Source organism: Camellia sinensis, chromosome 8 (assembly GCF_055761805.1).
Source record: "Camellia sinensis isolate YWXY chromosome 8, ASM5576180v1, whole genome shotgun sequence".
In the NCBI taxonomy this organism is placed as follows: domain Eukaryota; kingdom Viridiplantae; phylum Streptophyta; class Magnoliopsida; order Ericales; family Theaceae; genus Camellia; species Camellia sinensis.
This window is the reverse complement of record NC_138968.1, coordinates 179,481,566-179,503,494: the sequence shown is the minus strand read 5'-3', so window position 1 is coordinate 179,503,494 and position 21,929 is coordinate 179,481,566. Positions and strand designations below refer to the sequence as shown.

General features: G+C 36.6%; 1 protein-coding gene and 1 long non-coding RNA gene across 3 annotated transcripts; both read right to left on the bottom strand.

Annotated features, from left to right (window-relative positions):
* Positions 1–234: 234 nt before the first annotated feature.
* LOC145797348 (uncharacterized) lies at positions 235–746 on the bottom strand. Its single transcript, XR_014338776.1, has 2 exons — positions 692–746; positions 235–535 (listed from the first exon to the last, which is right to left on the bottom strand). It is a non-coding gene; the product is annotated as an uncharacterized LOC145797348 (long non-coding RNA).
* Positions 747–14,117: 13,371 nt separating this feature from the next.
* Positions 14,118–18,905, bottom strand: LOC114286360 (nucleic acid-binding protein). 2 transcript variants are annotated; one of them, XM_028229524.2, is made up of 8 exons: positions 18,259–18,905; positions 16,536–16,581; positions 16,340–16,389; positions 16,153–16,194; positions 15,309–15,422; positions 14,823–14,901; positions 14,609–14,717; positions 14,118–14,420 (listed from the first exon to the last, which is right to left on the bottom strand). In XM_028229524.2, exons 1-8 carry the CDS (start codon positions 18,774–18,776, stop codon positions 14,269–14,271), a joined length of 1,110 nt encoding a protein of 369 aa, XP_028085325.2. In that variant the 5' UTR covers positions 18,777–18,905; the 3' UTR covers positions 14,118–14,268. The 2 variants fall into 2 exon arrangements, with proteins under 2 accessions (XP_028085325.2, XP_028085326.2); XM_028229525.2 differs by having other exon boundaries at positions 14,646–14,717; positions 18,259–18,903.
* Between the last annotated feature and the right edge of the window lie 3,024 nt (positions 18,906–21,929).

Genomic DNA, 21,929 nt, shown 5'->3' with positions numbered 1-21,929 from the left:
AAAATGTTAATCTAACAACTAACTTTCGCCGATCAAAAAATAAAATAAAATATTGACAATTATCAAAATTTAAAAGGTGATAGAGCAAACCATTTGAATTTATTTTATTTATTTATTTTGGTTAAACAGACTATTGGATATGCTTTGAGTAGGCAAAAAGCTTCTGCAATCTCCCGACTTGTGGAACACAGAAATTTCAATTATTAGGATTCAGTTATCCATATAGAGAGACAATTTCATGCAAACATTGTACACTAAAATTAGAAGAATAAATGTTTTAGCATAAGTTTGTATGTTAAGTAAATCAGTATGAACAATGTAGGTTTTGGTACTTGTTATTTCGGCAACTAAGTGAAGCTGCCGAAATGAGAAATTACCAATTCAGCAATCCACAAGTCAAATAAAGGAAACTGGGGGATTAAGAATGCACAAATTGGAACGAAAGCATAATCAAACATCATCTGCATCACTTCCGCCCACATGTGCTTCATGGCTGGCCCAGTAGTTGCTTCCATCGGGGCCTGAAATCTTATACCTGTTCAATGGAAAAAAGAAAAAATAAAAAAAATAAAAATTCTCTCAAACAAAACTTACATATAATAGTAGAAATAGTGCCTCATTTATTTCCATATGAAAGTTTTAAAAAAATATTTTTCTTTTTCCCAGCCCCATAACATAGTTATCTACTAACCGCTCAAGAACAGACTTTCCTTCCTTGTACTTCTGGCCCTTCTCATGGCAGTCTCCTGAAAATCAAAATGTAAAAGTAACTAACAAGCACAATTGACAAAACTATGTAGATATTTCCATCCCCCGTGCTCTTACATATTTCCATCCCACAATTGATCCGCACCCTAAGCAGAAAATGTCAGCAACAGTGTGCAATCCAGTTGTCATCATTCTTTCTTCCGTCTCACCAACAGTGACATTCACTCTGTCAGATATAAGAGGCATATAAAACATAATTACATTGACATGTCTATGAACAATATCAAAGACGAGGGGATGTTTGGTGCAACTTATGGATCAGCTTTTATTTTAAAAATATGTGCAGCTTCTGCTAACAACTTGTGATGCAGAAATAACTTAAATAAGTTGATTATTGGGTAGCAGGGGAAGAAGTGCTTTTGGCTTATGCTTTTTTATTATTAGCTTTCAACTTGGTAGAAGTTGCACCAAACAGACCCTTAGTATGTCCAAAAGAGCACAAATTTTGGCAAGACAATCCAATGCATCCTCAACTCTCCAATTCCTCATTTTGTTACAGAATTTAGATAACCGGATTTGCCCAATCATATTCTTCTCTGCTGTTATGTTCATATGCATTTGAACATACAAGAAATGAAGAATGGGACTGACAGGCGAATGCTTTTAGACAGTTAAAAGGCAACATACTTTGTCACATAATAAGCAATTAAAGATTTAAAATAGCAGCATTCTAAAACAATAAAAGAGTAAATTCCTTGGCGCCAAACCACACCGGTAAGTATTTATCTTTGAATGGAAGCATAGACTGCAAGCTAAGGAATCACATCCCACAGCTGCAAAAATGTTAATATTCAGTGATATTTGAGAGGAATGCTAAGGTTTTACAAAAAAATTTGGGTAAATTACACTCACACCCCTTGAGGTTTAACTTTAATACAAATACCCCCTCATGTTCTAGAAATCACATTCCCCTCCTAGAGATTTAAAGTAACATTACAAATTACCCCCTATATTTGTTGACTGTTAGTTGACCTAATTGAAGTTATTTTGTCGGCTGTTAATTTTTCTTAAATACTAATTTTAACCTCACTTTATTTCATTTCTCTTACTGTATTTAATTATTTTTTTCTCTCTCAAGGAAGACACCCGGCAACTACCATGCCCTCCTTCCATCTTCCTTCCCTCCTCCACTATAACTACACTTCCTGCGTTTCACCATTACTACCCCATCGAGATGGGAATACACAGCTTCTATACATATGAACATATATATGTATATGTATATATAACTTTATTAGGATTTAGGAAATGAAAAAAAAAAAATATATATATATATATATATAAGATTATCAAGCTCCCAACACCTCAAAGATTATATGAAGTATATATATATTTATATAATATTATCAAGCTCCCAGCTTCAACTCATCTAAAGCATTTACAATAATTCTCATTCAGGGACTGCACAACCATGGCAAACCCAAATCACAAACCTAGAATTCAATGCTCATCCATTATTAACAAAAAAAAAAAAAAAAAAGAAGACAAACTTAGATCCAATTTTGCAGACAAACACAGAACCATTTGTGATCAAGACAAATTAATTCTTTGAAGCAATGAACCAAGCATGTTACATGCATAATTTGCTACAGTCTTCAAGCCACCTCATGGAAACCACTCGCAACAAACCAAAAAAATTACAACCACCCACCATTACAGCCCCACGCCCACACAAAAAATAAAACCCATGTCCACCACCACTAACCCCTCCACTTTGTACAGCAACCCAGCTAAAAATCAAACCCACACAGACCAGACCAACAACAAACAAGAGTAGAGAGATGTGTGAGTGTGAGTGTGAGTGTGAGTGAGAGTGAGAAAGAGATAAAGAGTTGTGATAGTAGAGGGAGTGGTGGTGCTGTGGCGGCTGAAAAAATGAACCCCATTGTTACTGTCAGTGAACATGGAGTGGCATTGGGATGAAGGACTTGATGAGGAATGTAAGGGAGACTGTGTATGTTCCCAATTGTTGAGTAATGGTTGTGGTGGCCGGAATTAATGGAGAAGAAGGAGAGATCGCTGACTGTGGAACTGGGCAGAGGGTATAGGGAGTTCAGAGGGTTGGGGGTGGACATCTTGTATGGTGGAGAGTTTGGAGATGATGAGAAAGTGTTTGGGGTTGCAATGTTTGGGTACATTGAGAGGGTAATACAGTAAATTCAAACCCTTGAAGTCTTTATAATTTTTTTTTTTTTGTAACTTCTGTTCACAGACAATTTCTGACAAGGGGATCAGTGCAATTCTTGAAATGACAAGGAGGGAATTGTATTAAAATCAAACCTTAGGGGGTGTTAGTGTAATTTACCCAACAAAATTTAACAGCACATGAAATTGATGAAAGGAGCTTATTCTCATTTTCTGTACAAGTATTCTTGTAGAGATGTTTGGAGATGTCGGATTATGCATTAAAAAGTTAAGCTAGTGATGGAGTCAAACTTCCACATCCACCATGCATTTGACAAAGCAAATTTAGATACAAACAGCCTGGTCAAGCAAGGAACTACCATCACCAATTCAAAGCTCTAGAATCCATTTTAACTAGATTGTAATATCAAGGTTGATACACAAGCATTTCAATATTTCCAAATTGGAATTTATTCTCCCAATTCTTTGCCAGAACTTCTTCCTGTCTTTATTATGTAGCCTGGTTGCAATTCCAAAAGGAAGAACAAAGAAAGGTGTATGAACAGTAAATTTTCCGGTTGTTGACATAATATATATGGCATCTCATGGCTTCAATAAGTGTTGAAATTGCACATCGAAAACAAAGTTTACGAAGAAGTGTTTGGTACTAAGAGAATTTTTTAAAACATCCCAATCCAAGTATACATTGAACTGTGCTTGTGTGTGTATGTGATGTATAATGTATGGTTGAGAATAAAATCGAAGAGAAAACATAAATATAATATCATACTGAAGATGGGCAGGTTTGCCACATTGAGCACAGGATAAGGTATCTGATCCACCAACCATCACTGCACAAATCAATTCATATCACAGAACAACGTTATTATATCACAGCACAAATCAATTCATATCACAGAATTGATTAATTATTGACCAGTCATGAAAAAAAGGAACAGCTGAGCCAGTGCATATATTTTGCGAGAGTTCCTAACACCTTAATGAAAATCAAAATCAAAGAGAGATGAGAGAGGAGAGAGGAGAATCAACCAAAAAAAGGGAGCTAGTATAAACAAAATTTCTTACGTCAATAGCAGAATAAGTAGAGGTCCAACTTATCAACATTAGGTAAGTTCAGTCACCCTTATCTAAAACTTACAACAGCATATCCTATCAGAAAGGGCATTGCTTCATGTCTCAAACCACTCTTCGAGTAACCATTTCTCGAAAACCCCACATTATCTGATCGAAATTGTTATTTCTGTGAATGTAAAGCCAAAAAGTTCCTACTATCACCCCAATATATAATTAGGATATCCTTAGTTCATCATTAGAGGAAAAGATGGTTTTCATTGCTTGAATGGCTGGACAAATGACAGAATATTGGTGATTGAATATGGCTTTCCTAAATGTGATTCAGCTCCAAAGGTCAAAAGAAAATCAATGATAAACATTTGGAAAACCAAAATATTGGAAGCACATAGTAAATGAAGTTATGGACAAATTCTAACCCCATGCTACTCAAATCAACAAAATAACAATCGGTCCAAACAGACAACAAACCTGTTTGGTGCAGCTTTTTTCAAGCAGAAAGTTAACAATTACAAACCATAAGTTAAAAGCATTTCCTCCTCAACTTCGTAATTGTCAGTTTTTTCAGCTAATTTAAGTTGTTTTTGCCTCACATGTTGTATAACCAAACACTCTACAACAGATTCACAATGTAAAGAGGAAAAAAAACAAAAAGCAACCCCAATAAGCTTCACCAGGGGGGGACAAAGCAATCCAAATGACTAAATTAAGGCCATTCTAGTATTAAGTTAAATGCATTATCCTCAAGAAAGAACCGAAAAAGAAAGCCACATTAATGCTAGACAAGAGGTAAAAACAAGGAAAGACAGACAGAAAATCATGGTAATTCTTTACTTTACCTTATCATTGACATTTGCATCTTTGAACCTCTGAGTGTAAATATACCGTCCAGGAAAAACAATATATTGCCAACCCCCAATCTACTCAAAATTACCAACAACAACATACCAGATCATAAGTTAAATAAACAAAAATCAAAATAATCACAAGGTTACTCAATTACAAAGGTAATAATACTAAAAACAGAAACATCCAAATAACATCAAAACAATCTAACTAGCATAGACAACAAGAATTGGTATCATATGGATAACCACAAAATTAACTCTGAAACACAAATTTCCAAAAATTTACATCTGGGTCATGACAAGATCACCCTAAAACTTACTCTAACGAGGTAATTAACAGTTTTAAAAATTGAGGCTCTATAGCACTTTAACGATTTTTTATACAAAATTAATAAATAGTTCGATTTTTTATTCAAAATTAATAAATAGTACACAGATAAACTTTATTCTCAGACTAAAGTTAAAACCAATCATATTTTTCTTGAAAAGTGTAACTTTTTTACTTGAATGTAAAAACTTAAGGGGAAACAAAGGTTTTATATGCTCAAAAGAACAAACAAAGGTTTTATATGCTCAAATGAATTATGAAAACCAGAGAAACTCACATTATCTAGATCAATTTCTGTGACCGTATCATCCAATTGAACATCACCTAGACCAAAGTCTATGCAAGCCTGTTGAAGCTCATCAATCGTTATATAACCACTACCATCCTTGTCAAAGAAAGAGAATGCTGCGAACAAATTCTCTTCTCTATCCATCTTATTTATGTGCAACGTAGCAGCAATAAATTCACCATAGTCAATTGTTCCACTGTTGTCAATATCTGCCTGTCAAAGTTCCTCATTTAATGGAAAATTTAACTAGACAATCAATTGAAAATGAAAAAAAATAAAACTATAAACTTCTGCACGATAAATCTATTTACTGCATTCATAAGGGCCTTGATCTCAGACTCCATTAGTTCGGAGCCTACTCTTTTCAAGCCTACTCTTAATGGAAAATTTAACCAGACAGTCAATAACCCAATAAATTGTCAAATTATAGAAACCCAATACATGGTAAACAATGAAAAATTAACCAAATGTAAGAAAAGGAAAGGAACCAAGACCACCCATTGCCAATAAGGTTATAAATCAAACAAGAACACAAGAAATTGCAAATTTACAAATCAAAATCAACAATGTCTAACCAAATGAAACAGAGCAAGAAAGTGAGAAGAACCCAAGAACCAACCAGGTTTATAGAAAATCGAGAGCCCAAAATCAGTGGCCTTGAGCTTGGTGCCCTCGTCAGGAGTATTGAACAAGAAATTCTCAGGCTTGAGATCTCTGTGCATTACCCCAAGAGAATGACAAGCCTCCACAACCCCAACAATGGTCTTGATCAATCCCGAGAGAGACTCCGAATGATTGATTCAATGTGCCTAGGGTTCGAATCGAACGCAAAGACGAGAGAGAGAGAGCGAGCGAGCGAGCGAGTGGTTCGTTGTTTGCTTGTTTCGCACCTATTTCAAGGAGAGATGAGAGAGGGAGCGCTTGAGTTACCACTCGTCGAGGGGCTTGACGGAGTGGTCTGCACAGTGGATAGTGAGGAGGAGCTTCATGCGGGGGCCTAGAGAGAGGTCGTTCTCGATTTCTAAGGTTTCGATCGGCCGGAGAGTCTCTGACGACAGTGGATTGGTCATCCCTCTTCTTCTGCTTCTGTTTCTAACTAAATTGGCGCTCTCTCTATTCGGCACTATGAGCTCTCTCTCAGCTTGTTTTGCTTTCACGGTGGTGAGGGACTTCGGTGAGCTAGAGAGAGTGGCCACCGATTGAGAGAGAGAACACAGAGAGAGGGAGAGGGCGGATCAACATATACAGAGACACAGAGAGCGAGCTGGAGACAGAGGAGAGACGGGGATTAGAAATGGTGACCAAATTTTATAAATGGCGACCAAATTTTGATTATGAGAGTGGGTACAAAACGACGTCGTTTTATAAATGACGACCAAATATTTTTTTGTCGCAAAAAATTTTCATTTCCCTCCTCCATGTTTCAAATTTCCCTCCCACACTTTTCGCGACCAAATGATCAGATTAGTCGCAGAAAAGGGACCTTCGCCGACAAACTTTTTTAGTCGCCAAATCTCAATCAACGGCGACTAAAATATTAGTCGCTAAAAATACTAATTTGGCGACTAATTTTTTTTGGCCGCCAAAATGTAACCTTCCGCGACTAAATTTGAAGTTGGTCGCCAAAAGCATACCAATTTCTGCGACTAACTCATTTTTGGTCGCCAAAATGTGACATTCTGCGACCAACTCATTTTGGTCGCCAAAAATAATGATCATTCGCGACTAATTAATATTTTGGTCAGCAAATGTCATTTTTTTGCGACTAAAATTTTTTTGGTCGGCAAAAGTGGTCGGCAAATATGTAAATTCTTGTAGTGTACCTTGGGTGAATTTTGAAATAGTAGTTTTGAAGTCTTCAATATTTTCTTTTAAAATAATTTGCTCATTTTTTAAAGACTCGTTTTCTTTTTGCAATACAACTAAATGTTTTTCAGAAATTGAAGACTCTTTTCGAGTTAAGATCTCATTTTCCTTTTTCATGGTTTCATTTTCTAAAACATTTATCTTGGAAGTCAATGATTCATTTTCTTTTGATAAACTTGAAATTACTTTCTTTTGACAATTATTTTTCAAACTAAATTTTTTAAATTCAGCATGTAATTCATCAAAAGCTAACTGTAATTCATCAAATGTAAATGATTCGTCATTTACCTCATTTTCGTTTCCAAGTGCCATTAAGCATAGGTTAGCAACCTCATTTTTGCAAACTTCGGTTTCTGTGTCGCTTTCATCACTATCTTCTCCCCATGCTGCAACCATAGCTTTCTTCTTGTCCTTCTTGAATTTTTTCTTAAGTTCTGGACATTCTGATTTGTAGTGTCCAGGTTTGTTGCATTCGTAGCAGGTTACTTCAGATTTTTTGTGATTTTCTCCTCTTTGAAAATCCCTGTTGTTGAAGTCTTTTCTGAAAAAATTTCGTACGCCTTGTTTCGTTCTCACAAACCTTTGGAACTTTCTAGTGATGAATGCATTTTCCTCATCGTCATCTGAATCATTTTCCTTATCCTCTTGATGTTTCGAGGTGGATTTGAAGGCTATTCCTTTCTTCTTCTTGTTGTCCTCCTCTTCCTTTCCTTCTTGCATTATGAGCTCATGAGTTAAGAGAGATCCCATTAACTCATCTAGACTTAGCTTTGATAAATCCTTGACTTCGGTAATGGCAATGACTTTTGTCTCCCAACTTTTTGGCAATGACCTAAGCACTTTTCTTACAATTTCAGCATTAGTATATATTTTGCCAAGAGAAGTTAAACCATTAATAATATCAGTAAAATGAGTAAACATTTGAGGAATAGTTTCATCAGGTTTCATTTTAAAGAGTTCATAATTATGGACTAGCAAACTGACTCTGAATTCTTTAACTTGTTCGGTTCCCTCATGAGTCATTATAAGCTTGTCCCAAATTTCTTTTGCGGTTTTACATGTAGAAATTCTGTTGAACTCGTTGGCATCTAAGGTGCAATACAACATGTTTGTAACTTTGACATTAATTTGAGCTATTCTAGTATCTGATTGATCCCACTCATCTTCAGGTTTTGGTACCCTAAGTCCATCTACAGTTTTGGTAGGAATTTTTGGACCATTGCAAATAATTTTCCAGCATTCATAATCATTAGATTGAACATGTATGGTCATCCTAGTTTTCCAATAACTAAAATTTGTACCGCTAAATAGTGGTGGCCTATTGGATGCTTGTCCCTCGGGTAAAGAATAACTAGGGGTTGCCATGATCTACTCTAAGATGGTTAGGTCACACAAACTAGAGTTTAGGCTCTGATACTAATTGTTATCCCAGTTAGGCAACCCAAGAGGGGGGTGAATTGGGTTATTAAAAATTTCACAATATTAAAAATAACACAATATTCAGAATTTGAATAAATAAAAAAAAAACAGAATAATAATTATCAATATAAAAGTAGGAGAGTTATGGAGAGAAAATCAAACACTGCGATTTATAGTGGTTTGACACGCCAGGCCTACGTCCACTCCCCAAGGAGCCTCCTTGAGAATTTCTTTACTATCAATTGAATAAATACACCACCAAGCTTGTGGATTTGGCACAGGACTTACTCTTATCTATTGAGTCTCACTCAACAATAAATGCCTTACCCTTACAAAATCTCTCACAAAAATAAGTAATAAGGCCTCGTTTGGGAACATGCTAATTTAGTAACTTTTTGGCTATTTGGCTAAAAAGGTAGGTAAAAAAAATTTGTATGTTTGGGATGACTTTTTGGCTAATTACGAAAAGATGTGCAAAAAGTAAAGAGAAAAGAGAATGTTTAACTTTTTAGTATGAGTTGTTGGCTTTTTGGCTAATTTAGTAACTTTTTGGCTAATTGACTAAAAAAGTAAGTCCCCAAACGGGGCCTAAGAATAAGTGGTACTTGAACCCACTTTTACAATAATTCTCTCACAAAAAGTAGATATGAAAGTGTAAGAACAAAGGCTAGACTTAGATCTGAAAGTTAAAGAACAGAATACTCAGAATTTTGGAGTTCACAGAAAATTTTTCTCTTCAAGTTCTTGATGCTTTTCTCCACACACAACACTTCTATTTATACACAAAAATATACTCGTTGGACGCTCCTTGCTGACGTCATGACTTACATAAGCACGCTCCTGACGTCATGACTTACATAAGCACGCTCCTGATGTCATGGCTTACATAAGCACACTCATTGATTTGAAATAGTCAACAAATGTTAATAATTAAAAAGACAAAAGTAAGACTAATTTTTTTTTCTTCCTTTTGTTATATTATTTTCAAACATGGAGCCACCGTTTTTGTAGACAATTTAATACAAAGTTCACAACTTTTAAATAAACAGATGATTTGCTACATCTATATATATATATATATATATTTATACATATACATATATATAACTCCATCTTTTTCTTCTTGTTTGAGTATAATATGATATAATCAATTTAGTGTAGTGTGATATGATATAATCAATGTAGTGTAAAAAGTTTAATAGCGCACGCGATGTATTCTATTTATATTATATGCATTATATATATAATGTTCTAATAAAATATTTGCATACAGAAAAATCTCTTTAATAATATTTATGATGGATCTGAAAATATATGCCCTCTTTAAAATATTGAATATGTTGTAGAAATTTTAAACTAAATATATTCTACCACTACACATTTGGATATATCACTTTTGTCAAAAGAAGACAACTCATTAATATCATATTTGTCAAGATAATACAACCAATCAATCATTTTAATCAATTTTAATTTTGTCAAAAAGTGAATAGTGATCAGCCTAAATTTTCAAAAAGTGAATAGTAAAGTTTTCAAAAATATTATTATTAAAATATTTAACAAATATATATATTTTTTTTAAAAAATAATATTTTGTGTCAAATAATATGTATATTAAAAAAATCCAAATTGTTACAAATAATATTTTAGACATCATCAAAATTAAATAATATGATTAACAAAGACTTTGTGTTTGTTGTATGGGTTCTATCACCACTTCCCTAATATATATATATATATATATATATGTCTATTACCTTAGGGTTTCAATCACAGATCTATTGTCTTCCTCATTCTCTCTGGTCTTCAACTGCTCCGAATCATATTGATGTTCTATAATACTGTTTCGATTCTTGAAGAACTCTTCCTGAGAAGCCCTGAGATTCTCATAAGCAACACATAGGCACTTGTGAGAAGCATAACCAGCCTTGACGTTTTTTTCTCCCAAGCTCTCTCCGCCATTTTTTGCTTCTCCGTCATCTCCGGCAACATCTCTCTTCGCTACCTACCTGTCTCCTTCAACCAAGCCATTGGCTCCACCACTCCTTTCTTCACTGCCATCTTCGCCTTCCTCATCACTTTCAAGAAAGAGTCCCCCCAGGTATTTCAATTGACAAATTGATCAAATCAGAGTTTTATAGTTCCAGAGAAAATTCAGAATTTCTCTAGGTTCAACTCTCTGGCTTGAACTGAAATTTCTCTGGGTTGATCTAGAGAAATTCTGTGGTTTGGATTGACCAAACAGATATGTATGGTCACTGAGATATGTATATAAACTCTTTTTGGCATAAATTTCAACTAAGAATGGAAAAGTAATGGCAAAACACAAACTCTGCAGCCTCAAATTTGAAATTTCTGTACCCTAGAGTTTGATCTCAAATATCATAAACTAAACAAATAAATAACAAAAGGAAAAAATAAAACTTCTTTCAAGTTGTTTCAATACGGGTAAAAAAAGATTAGTGCATTGCGTGCTGAATTTTCTCTGGGTTGAAACCAGATAAATTCTCTGGTTTTTAAGCTGAATTTTCTCTGGGTTGATTCAGAGAAATTCTTTGGTTTTTAAACTGAATTTTCCCGATTCAAGAATTTAAGTATTATGGAAATCCAGGTAGATTTCGGCAAATCATCACAAATCTCATGGGTAATTCAATCAAGGTAAGTATGCATCAGTTTCTCAAATTTCAGTCCAACAACCTAGAGAAAATTCAGACCAACCAAACCAGAGAAATTCTCTGGACCAACCCAAAGAAAGTCCAGAGAAAATTCAGTTCAGACCAAAGAAAATTCAGTCTAAACCAAAGAATTTCTCTGGACCATGTAAACAAACCCATGGTGGTAACGCTGCAAATTCAAACAGGTGAAGAAATTATGAAAATATTGAGGAATCTTCTCTGGACCAATTCTCTCTGGACCAACTTGAGGGACCTTAGATATTATGAAAATATTGAGTGTCTTTTATGCTGTAAAGTCTTAATACCAGGGACCTGAAAAAAAATTTTCCTTTACTTTTTTAGATGCATTTAACTTAGATGTATTTAAACAATAAATATTTGTGAAAAAATATTTAAAATAATAATAAATACAAAAAAATATACTGAATTTTTATATTTTTTTATAGGGGTATTTTTTTTAAGGTCCCTGATATTATGATTTTATAGTATAAAGGACATCAAATATTTTCATGATATCTAAGGTCCCTCAACATCAATTCAGAGAAAATTGGTCCAGAGAAAATTGATCCAGAGAAAATTCAAGTCAGAGAAAATTGGTCCAGAGAAATTTTGAATTTCTCTAGCCTCCTTAGCCTTTCATGGACACTGTCAAAGAAAATGTGTTTTCACCAAATTTCTCTGACTTCGAAATTTATCAACCATGAACCATTGCCTCCACTCCCACTCTCATTCACTGCCATACCCACTGAATTGATTATGACAATACCAGAGGAGCCTACAGGCTACACAGCAAATATATATTTGCAAACAAACACAAAACACAATCTTCATCTTGTTTAACAGCATCATCATCTACCAATAATAATGGTGATTTGATGTGGATGATTGATTTCCATCTCAGTGTCTTCTGATGTTGTTCTTCAATAGCATCTCACGCAACTCAGCCACATCTATATCGTCTGCGTGATTCTCCGGCCTGTAGTACCCTGTCTTCGGATCTGGAACCCATGACGATGTCTTCGTCACCTCTTCACCTCCTTTCTTCGCCATCGCCGCTCTTGCTCCTCCACTTCCACTCACAGCAACACCTTGCGACGCCCCCGCATATCCTCGCCTGCTTGCAGAAACGGAGATTCTATCGACGATGAAGGCAGAGAGAAGCTTAGCGTTGGAGAGAGAACGAGCCATTTTTTTTTCAAAATCAAAACAGGGAGAGAATTGAATGCTACTGCGAAAAGAGTCTTTCATCTTCTGTAGAAAAACCTAATCACAGCAGCGAACGAAACTCTCTTCTCAGCTCTGTGTGTGTCTCTCTCTCTCTCTCTCTGTGTTCGCTCTAGGGGTGAGGAACAAGAGTTGATCTGGACAGGTATGAGAATGGAGAAGTTTAGAGAGGGAGAGAGATGAGTTTTGATTTGGTAAGGTCAAATTTCTCTGTGATATGTTTAGGGACCTTAGACATTAAAAAATAATTTTGTGGATCTCTTCCATTATGAAAAGTGGGAGAGGGACCCTAGACCAATTTTCCCTATATTTATATCTGTAGTATTTAAAAATTTACAAATATTATACTTTTTAAGTATATTTATATTAAATGTGTCTAAAAATTAAAAAAAATTACTTAAAATATTTTAAAAATTCATAAAAAATATAAAAATATAAAAAATAATTTAAATTTTTTTAAAAAAAAATATTTTACAAAGATGAAAACTAAACAAACTGATTATTATTAATTTAAGTCCCGTTATTTTCAGGCAGGTGGGAGCAGTAGTCTTTGGCGAAAGGGACAGTAGCAAATGATTGGTCAGATTGCGTACTCTTGTCTCTCTCAACGCCGTCGATGCTCCGCGGAGTTTTTTTTGGGGGGGGGGGGGGGTTTTGTAAGTTACGTTAACAATAATATTAATAAGTTAAATAGATTATAAATATCAAATCAATCTAACTTTTTTGATAAATAATACGTAAAAAATTTTACAAAAATAATTTTTTTAAATTATCAAAATAAATTTCATATTAGACCCCACAAGCACGTACCGCATCCTCCAGTCCTTAATTAGCCTAGAGGGAAGTCCAGTCCGAAACATATATATGGGCATACCACAAACACTAGGCATCGTTTGGAAGATAAACTGACTTCTTAATTTTTTTTGATTATTTGAGATTATTTTGACAAATCGGCTAAAAATCACTTTTTTTTTTAATTTTTAACTTTTTTGAGTCACATTATTCTATTTTTTTATACATTTTTTCAAAAAAAATCAAAAAATCACAAAAATAAATTTTTAATCTACTTTTCAGAACAAGTCTTTAACCTAGGGTTAAAAACCTCATTTAGATTAGACTTTTTAACTTTTTTGACTGAAAAAAAAAATAATTATGATTAGATTTTATCTAATTAATTTTTTAACTTATTTTGTCTTTTTGTGATTATTTTAACCCCCAATTTCATTTTAGCCCCATGCCAAAAGAAGGTTAACAGTTCATCACAATAAATAAATAAAGTGCATCTTTATTGAAATGTTACTAATGTTAAACTAGGGAATGCAGCAATTTTATGTTGGGCACTGCAATTAATGATATTTCATGAATGATTTCCTAGGATGTTTAATCCCCTCATCACATCACAATATCAGATATGTTTGACCCCTCAAGGTTGCATACTCAGGGCTTTCAGAGTATTTGATGACAGCATCAGTAAATCACGACTCTTCAATAAAGCACAGACCCTTCTTAAAGTAATAATCAGTGTATAACAACATACATTCACATAATATTCCTATAGTTCTGCAAAAATGCAACACATAAAAATTGCCCAAATTAGAAAAACTCTGAACAGAAGTTGAATCTGGCAATTCATTCTCAACAAAACAAGTTTAAAAGATTATATCTAGAAGCCTGATTTGAATAGAGATCAGCGATTAGCACCTGCCAATCTCTGTGAGCTATATCCAATCGAAACCTCCTTACATAGCAACATCTGGGTCCAATCTTCTTTGAATTGCAGCCGCAGCCTATTAAATCGCAATGTGTCCACAATTCAGCAGATGTTGAATGCAATAGAAGAAAATGATATTTGTCCAATGAATACCACCGGGCTTTTTTATTTTTTAAAATATGACGGGTCCTATATGTACATATTACGTTCGTAAGAGGTGAAAAACCTGGTGAAATATATCCAGAGATTTATAGGAGTCCTCACAAAATATTATTGCGTTAAGGCAAAACAACATCCTGACCTCAAAATTGCCGAGCTTGTACTGGTAAGCCATTTCTTCTCTGAGCTGAGCTTGCTCTTTCATTGCTTGTGCCTACAAATTCAAATAAAAAAAAATGCATAAGAGAAGGAATAGTTCTGGCTTCATGGGTCAAAGAAAGTTTGTAGAACATTGGAGGACTGATGGTGCAAAACTGACCATTCCACTCTGCATTGAGCGCTTTAATGCGTCCACTTCTTTTTCCTTCTGTCTTTCACGTACTTCCAGCATTTCTTGCCTGTTGGCACAATACTTATTAGTGCCATATTTAGGGATATGGTTATCCTCTTTAAAAAATAGGGTGTTCCCCAAATCAGCAGGCTCAAATGTTTTAGGATCACAATTGAAAATGCTATGGATCATACACAGTAGTTCATCATAATTCACTTTGAAATTTAACAATTCCAATAAAGCTGCTATTGTCAAATATCTCAATCTCAGCAGAGTAGCATTTTAAATGTCAGTGGAGCGAGGTAAGAAAAAAGTTTCTCTCTCTCTCTCTCTCTCTCTATATATATATATATATTGTGTGTGTGTGTGTGTGTAGTTTATTTGTCAAATGAAGATAATACAGGAAAAGAGAAGAGAAATGCATGTAATGCACATAAAAATTAGATCAGTACAGCATGTACATAATACACATACCGGCGCTGTTCTTCATCATTAAATACTGTCCGTTCTGTCTGGAGGACATTTTTTATTCCTTTTTTCTGTTCTTTTTCCATCTTACGTTTGAAATCAGCATCAAGATTATAATATCTACAGCCACAAACATGAAAGAAGTTGTGTTGTTAGAAGCATGAGTGAAAAAACACAAGAAAAGGATGATTTTACTTTTTAACAACAAAGAAATTACAATAATAGGAGACTACAAAAGATAATGACCACTATTTTATCTTAATTAGGTTCTAACAAATAACTTATACCAGAAAGATAACAATTTCCTTAAAAGAACTTAAATCATCAATTTTCCTTCATTGCCAATGCACTTGACTGGATATCAAATGATGCCAACAAAAGAAACACACTTGTAGGAAATGATGACACTGATGCCACGAACACATGTTTGCAGTAGAAAGGTCTGACGTTCTTGTATGAACAAATGATCGGTATAACTTTAAAAACAGAACCTATTTTACATGGACTAAAGTACTAGTGTTAGAAACTTGAGTTAGAGAATGGATGTGTCCAACATGTCAAAGTTGGACACGCACCCAGCAAATTAGTTTAAGTAGTTTATAATAAGCCTCTCATTCAATGTATAAAAACTCTGCTAGTTTGTAAACATATTTTTTACACTAAATAAAATTAAAGAAACATTTTAAAAAAATGCAATTAGCAGTGTTATCTTTGGGCATGAAAAATAGATGAATCTGATGCTTAGATATATAACGGCACCCGATACCCCTACCTGAGTATACGTAACATAATAAAACAAAACGAATGAACAAAAGCATCAAGGTCAAAAGTGAAGAGTGAAGAGCCTTACTTTCGGGATGGAAAGGTAGCTGTATTATGGTCCTCCATGAATCTGCACGATGGATACACCGTTAAATATTGATGGTATTTAATGTAGTATCAAATAGTTGAAATGAAAAGTTGCATCATGTCATGGTTTTTATGCAGTGTATGCATGCTAAACATAAGCACATGATTTCAGCCGTTCAGGTACATACTGTTTGAACATCTGCTTTTCTTCCCAGTTAGGCAAAGTTTCCAAATTCACCTGTAAAATATCCAAACACTCTTGATGTGATCGACATCACACTACCTTAAAAATCTGAGAATGAATAAATCTACTATCATATTAAAAACTTAGTGGAAATGTGTTTCTGGTGCCACAGGGCAATAACAGATTGCAAAATGGTCTACCTGTTTTACTTCTGCCAACCAAGCAGTGAACTCGGGTCGTTTGTTCCTACAGAAGACAAAATGCTATATAAGTGCAAAGACTGAAAAGAAAGTGAAATATTTAGCAGCTAATATTTCTTTGTCAATGGAGTCGGGTCAATCCACACAAAAGCACGGTAAAAAGCTGTGATCTCTTTATTTCCATCAGCATAACCCATTTCTTTTGCCAAGACTTATTTTATGGTATCAGACTATCAGTATTCAAAAGCTCAATGGATGAATTTTTCAAGCATGATTTCCCATCATGCCTTATCACCCAAGTCAGCATAAATTTCAAGAAAGAGTTAAAATTTACTGCAATGTTTGTCAAATGCATGCAAGATGAGGCATGGCTTAGTTTTTAACTATACAACATACAGAGCAGGCAGCAATGTTGCATGTAATGAATCCATCTCAGACAGATCAGCCATAATGATCTTGCAATTCAGTTTAAATCCATGCCTAGACATTCTTCAAAGCATTGCATTTGTGATCTCTCCTAAGCTAAGTCTCCAATCTACTAATTCTATGCTTATGTATATAAAACATGCTAAAGTTTTTATACTACAATACTACAGTTTATATTTAATTATTAGAGACATAAGATCTAGCTTAAATTTCATGACTTACAGTTGACTTCACCAAAATGTTCTAAATACATTATGATTGCTATTTGACTTTGATAGCCACTGCTTAGATCCATAAGGGGTCACCACGTGCCACAAGGGGTCCCTGTGTTGAATTATTACATTAGGAGGCAGGTTGGATAAGATCATGCCACAAAGGGTGCAATAATCAGGATAGTTAGGGGAGGCCAGTGCACAGGGCTCCCACCATTGCAAGATCAGATGCATGCAACCTTACTCCTATGTGCAAAGCGGCTATTTTTGAGTTTTGAATCCATAGTGTTCAAGTCGCAATGGAGCAACCTTACTATTGCAACAACGCCCACCCTCAATAATCAAGATAGATACTTAGCCCAATTCAACCAAACCTTGCCACCCCTGGTACCATCTATTAATTCATTGTTAGTTGCCAACACAATCTATCTATTTTCTATGACTTACTTCTTGACAGTGTTCTGGATATTGCAGTTGCAACACATTGTAATTTTATACCATGAAGATGTGAACACATAAATGCAAATTTTCTATCAGAAGGAAACAAACTAAGACAGCCATGTCTTCCATGGCAATGAGGCAGAGCTAGTAAAAAAACAAAAAAAAAAACTCCATCTTCAACTTGTATGGCTTAGTAGCTCTGTGCTGTTTCATCTCTATCATCAGTGCATAGGATCTCATATAGTCAAAATATTAGCTCAAAAGTGGCTTCACAGAGGATCTACGTATATAGTCTTATATCATAACAATCTAAGGAAAACCTAACAAACATTTTGTAACACAATTTCAAGTTCAATTCTCACGAGAGCAAAATGATTCAAGGTGACTTCAACACTGAAACTAGCAGGTGAAGAAAGAATCTAACCACCAGTTTCCCTAACAATATCAAAATAAACGTCAAATCGACAAATCAATAAACCCTAACTTTTGGTTTGGTGATGCAGCACGTTGAACAAAATGCAAAATTCAAAAGCCAAAAATATTGATATATTTCCTTTTCTTTGCATTTTCTCAGCAACCAAACACAAACCCTAATCCAAAAAGAATAAAGGCATAATAAAACTAAAGATTGACGAAACCCTTACCACATATCGGTTTCTTTGATAATCCCATACTTTCCCCAAGAATTCGTGACAGCTCCCTTCTTTCCCTTATCACTAGCCTTCTTCTTATCCTTTTTTTTCCTCTTCTTCTTCTTATCTTCGTCTCTCTCCTTCCTCCTCCTCTTCTTCTCTTTCTCTCTCCTCCTCCGCTTCCTCTCTTTCTCTTTCTCCTCTCTCTTCCTCCTCCTCCGCCTCCTTTCCTCCTCGCTCTCCTCCGACGAATAGTCCGAACTCTCGGACTCTGAATCCGAATAATCATCTTCCGACGAAGACGAATACGAATCGTCGTCGCTGTACTTCCTTCGCGACCTTCGCTTCGAGCTTCGGCTTCTCTTCTTCTTGCTTCGACTGCTGTGCTTGCTTTCTTCTTCGGACCCATCATCGGATACGTAATCGTCTTCTGTCTTCCTCTTGGATTTGGTCGCAGTGTGGTCTTTCTTCGGTGGAGCTCCATTTTCTGGATCTTTCTCTTCCGGAGATTTCTTTCTGTCTTTTGGCATTTTTGTTGAGGGTTTCGAATTTTCTCAGTCGAGGGAATGAGAGTCACGAACTTGTGACAACACTCGTCTGTTTGGTTGAAAGGAAACCCAGCAAGAAAGACGATAAATTCGGAATTAAAGAAGTTTCTTTTTTTTCTTTTCTTTTTTTCTGATCTGAAAAATATTGAGAATTTCAAATGTTTTACTAATATTTTTGTGGGTCTATTTCAATCCCACACTTATGTGAAATTTTTTTATATTTTTTATAAAGGAAAATGTTTGAGGGTCACAATTTTTATGGCCACAATGGCTCAAAACTGTCAAAACGACGTCGTTTTGGCATGTTTTGCACCCAAAACGACGTCATTTTGACAGTTTTGAGCTATTGTGACCACAAAAATTGTGACCTTCTAGTATTGTTGTTTTATAAAAGTATTTGTAAAACATTTAAGTCCTTACCATTTTTTATTTTTTATTTTTCCTTCTTTCATTTTAGTACCACGGCAAATAAAATATACATATTAAGAGGGGAATTTTGGTGAAAATTGGGCCGAGCTATGAGATGGACTTTATGGCCCAAAGTACGGACTGGGTAAAAAGGCCGAAAAGTTACTCCGGCCCAAGAGAGATAAAGTTACTCCGGCCCAAGAGAGATAAAGTTACTCTGGTCCGGAAGCAACTTGGAGTTAGGCCGGTCTCAGAGTTAGTTCGGTCATGGCATATTGTGGTTAGAACGGTCAAAACCTTGCTACTCTGTACCTCGGTCTAAACATACCATGGTTTGTACATGGAAGAACCGAGATAGGGAGTAGGAAAGAAAGAACCGAACTAAGGATAGTTCGGCCTACTCTTTGGCTCAGCATAGCCAGTATTATTTCGGTCATGTGGTAGTTCGGATATCGTAAAAACCATCTCACTTGGTTTAAGCAGTGAGGGGGTGTTGAAGGATAAGCATTATCTTTCAGGAGTATGAATCCTAGGAGGACTCTGCATGGAGGAGTAGAAGTCCTACTAGGATTGTACCACACGAAACCTATAAAAGCTTACAAACATCACCTTGGAGGAGGTAACACACAACTTTGCTTTCTGAACACATAGAGCTTTGTCTATTTGTCAAATTTGCTGACTTAGGCATCGGAGAGGTTTCCGGCACACACCCGTCGGCTAGCTCACGTTTGTGTTTTCAGGTGATAAAGCGACGTCGTACGGAGGAGCGCATACTTAGTCAACAGGATTATACGAGAAAGTATATTTCTTTCCCGTACAATTGGCGCCGTTTGTGGGAAAAACAGACAGAACTAAACCTCTTGATTAAGCTTCTCCTCTTCTCAAACAAATGGCACACATTGAAGAATTGTCGCAGTCCGCCGTCGACGGGCTAACTCCGGATGGGGGCGCAAGGCGTGAAGGATTACCCTCTGTCCCTCCTATGGCGGACTTAGAGCCCCAACGACATAACTCCAGGAGGGATGCTAGGGGGAGGCGGACTAACAGCCCCCGTCACTCTCGTTCGCAAAGTCCTGACAGGCAAAGGAGGAGGATTGATCCTCAAGCCCTGGAAGACCGCATGAAGGAGCAAGATGAATTGATAAGGAAGATGGCGGCGGACATGGAGGCCTTGAAACGCCAGATGAAGAAAAAAGAAGTGGCGACAGGAGAGGGAGCAAAAACAAGACGCCCCCTCGCCACTTAGAAAGTCATGGTAGGAATACCACACCCTCGCAAGGAGAGAGCAGAAGCCTCAGGACAGGCGACACTTAATCCTGGTATTCCAGAACTCGTCACTCCAGGTCTGAAAGGACGAGATCTGAGAGATCATACACTGAAGGAAACACGTATTGGCCCTTGCACTCGCACCAAACCAGATCTAGACAGACGGAGCTACCCAGAACATCCGACTTACGAACCGTGCTCGAAGAAAAGGCATGATGCAAGGAGGATGCCAGGGCAAGGGATCCACACAGAGTTTCCGCCTTACAGCGGTTGGCTCCTCGGACGCATGGAAGCGTCGAGGTTGGAATGCCAATACCACGCCCTGCCTATGAACCAACATACAAAGCATTGGCAAGGCTGCAGACTTCGCCATTTGTTCCGGCGATTGAAAACGCGCCCCTACCATCAGGCTTCCTTCAGCCCAAATTCACTACATATGAAGGGAAGACGGATCCCTACTCGCACTTGAGCCACTTTTGCCAGGTCATGGCTGTATACAGACGAAACGAAACCTTAATGTGCATACTTTTCCCATCAAGCCTTGGCGACCTAGGCTTGACTTGGTTCGAGAAACTTCCAGAGGGCAGCATAGCCTCCTGGGCTCAATTGGCAGAAGCGTTCGTAACAAGGTTCCGAACAAACACTAAAACACCGGTGGCGATCGACCAGCTACTCTCCATCGACATGGGGGATAAAGAGACCCTTAGATCCTACAATAGTCGTTATTGGGAGACATTCAATCAGATTGGGGACTGCCCTACCAATCTCGCCATCGCACAATATAAAAGAGGTCTTCCAGTTGGGAACGGACTAAGGGATTCGATCACCATGACGCCACCCCTCACCATGGAAGCCCTGATGGAAAGAGTGCATCAGCACATCAGGGTAGAAGATGATGGTGCATGTGCCAAAGCAAAATCTAGTGCGACCACAGTACCAGAAAAGAAAACCTCAGCAAAGGTCAATACAGTAGATCGTTAGAACAGAAACGGACGTGGCAGACGAGATAACGGAGAAGACCCAGATAAAAGATGGTTGAGAATCCGCACTGCCATAACAACGGTGTTCAAAAAATCGATATATCGGATTCTGAGCGAAATAAGAGATGAGCCTTTCGTCAAGTGGCCAGCCAAGCTGGAAGAAGCCCAAAAAGACTACGACGAAAGATCGCGGTGCACCTTCCATAAAGAAAAGGGGCACCGCACTGAGAATTGCACACCATTGAGACAGCACCTGGAGGAGTTGGTGGCGGTGGGTCACTTGGATAAATACATTGAAGGAGGGACACAGCCAGCCCCCCGGGACCGTAATAACCACCCCAACGGGATGCCAATCAACGCCCCGCCTCAAGGCGTTATCAATGTGATACATGGAGTTTTTGAACCTGAGCGTGTATGCGAGCTCAGGGGATCAATCAAAAAGGCTGAGCACTTTAGAGAAGTGCTAAGTGCCCAACCTGCC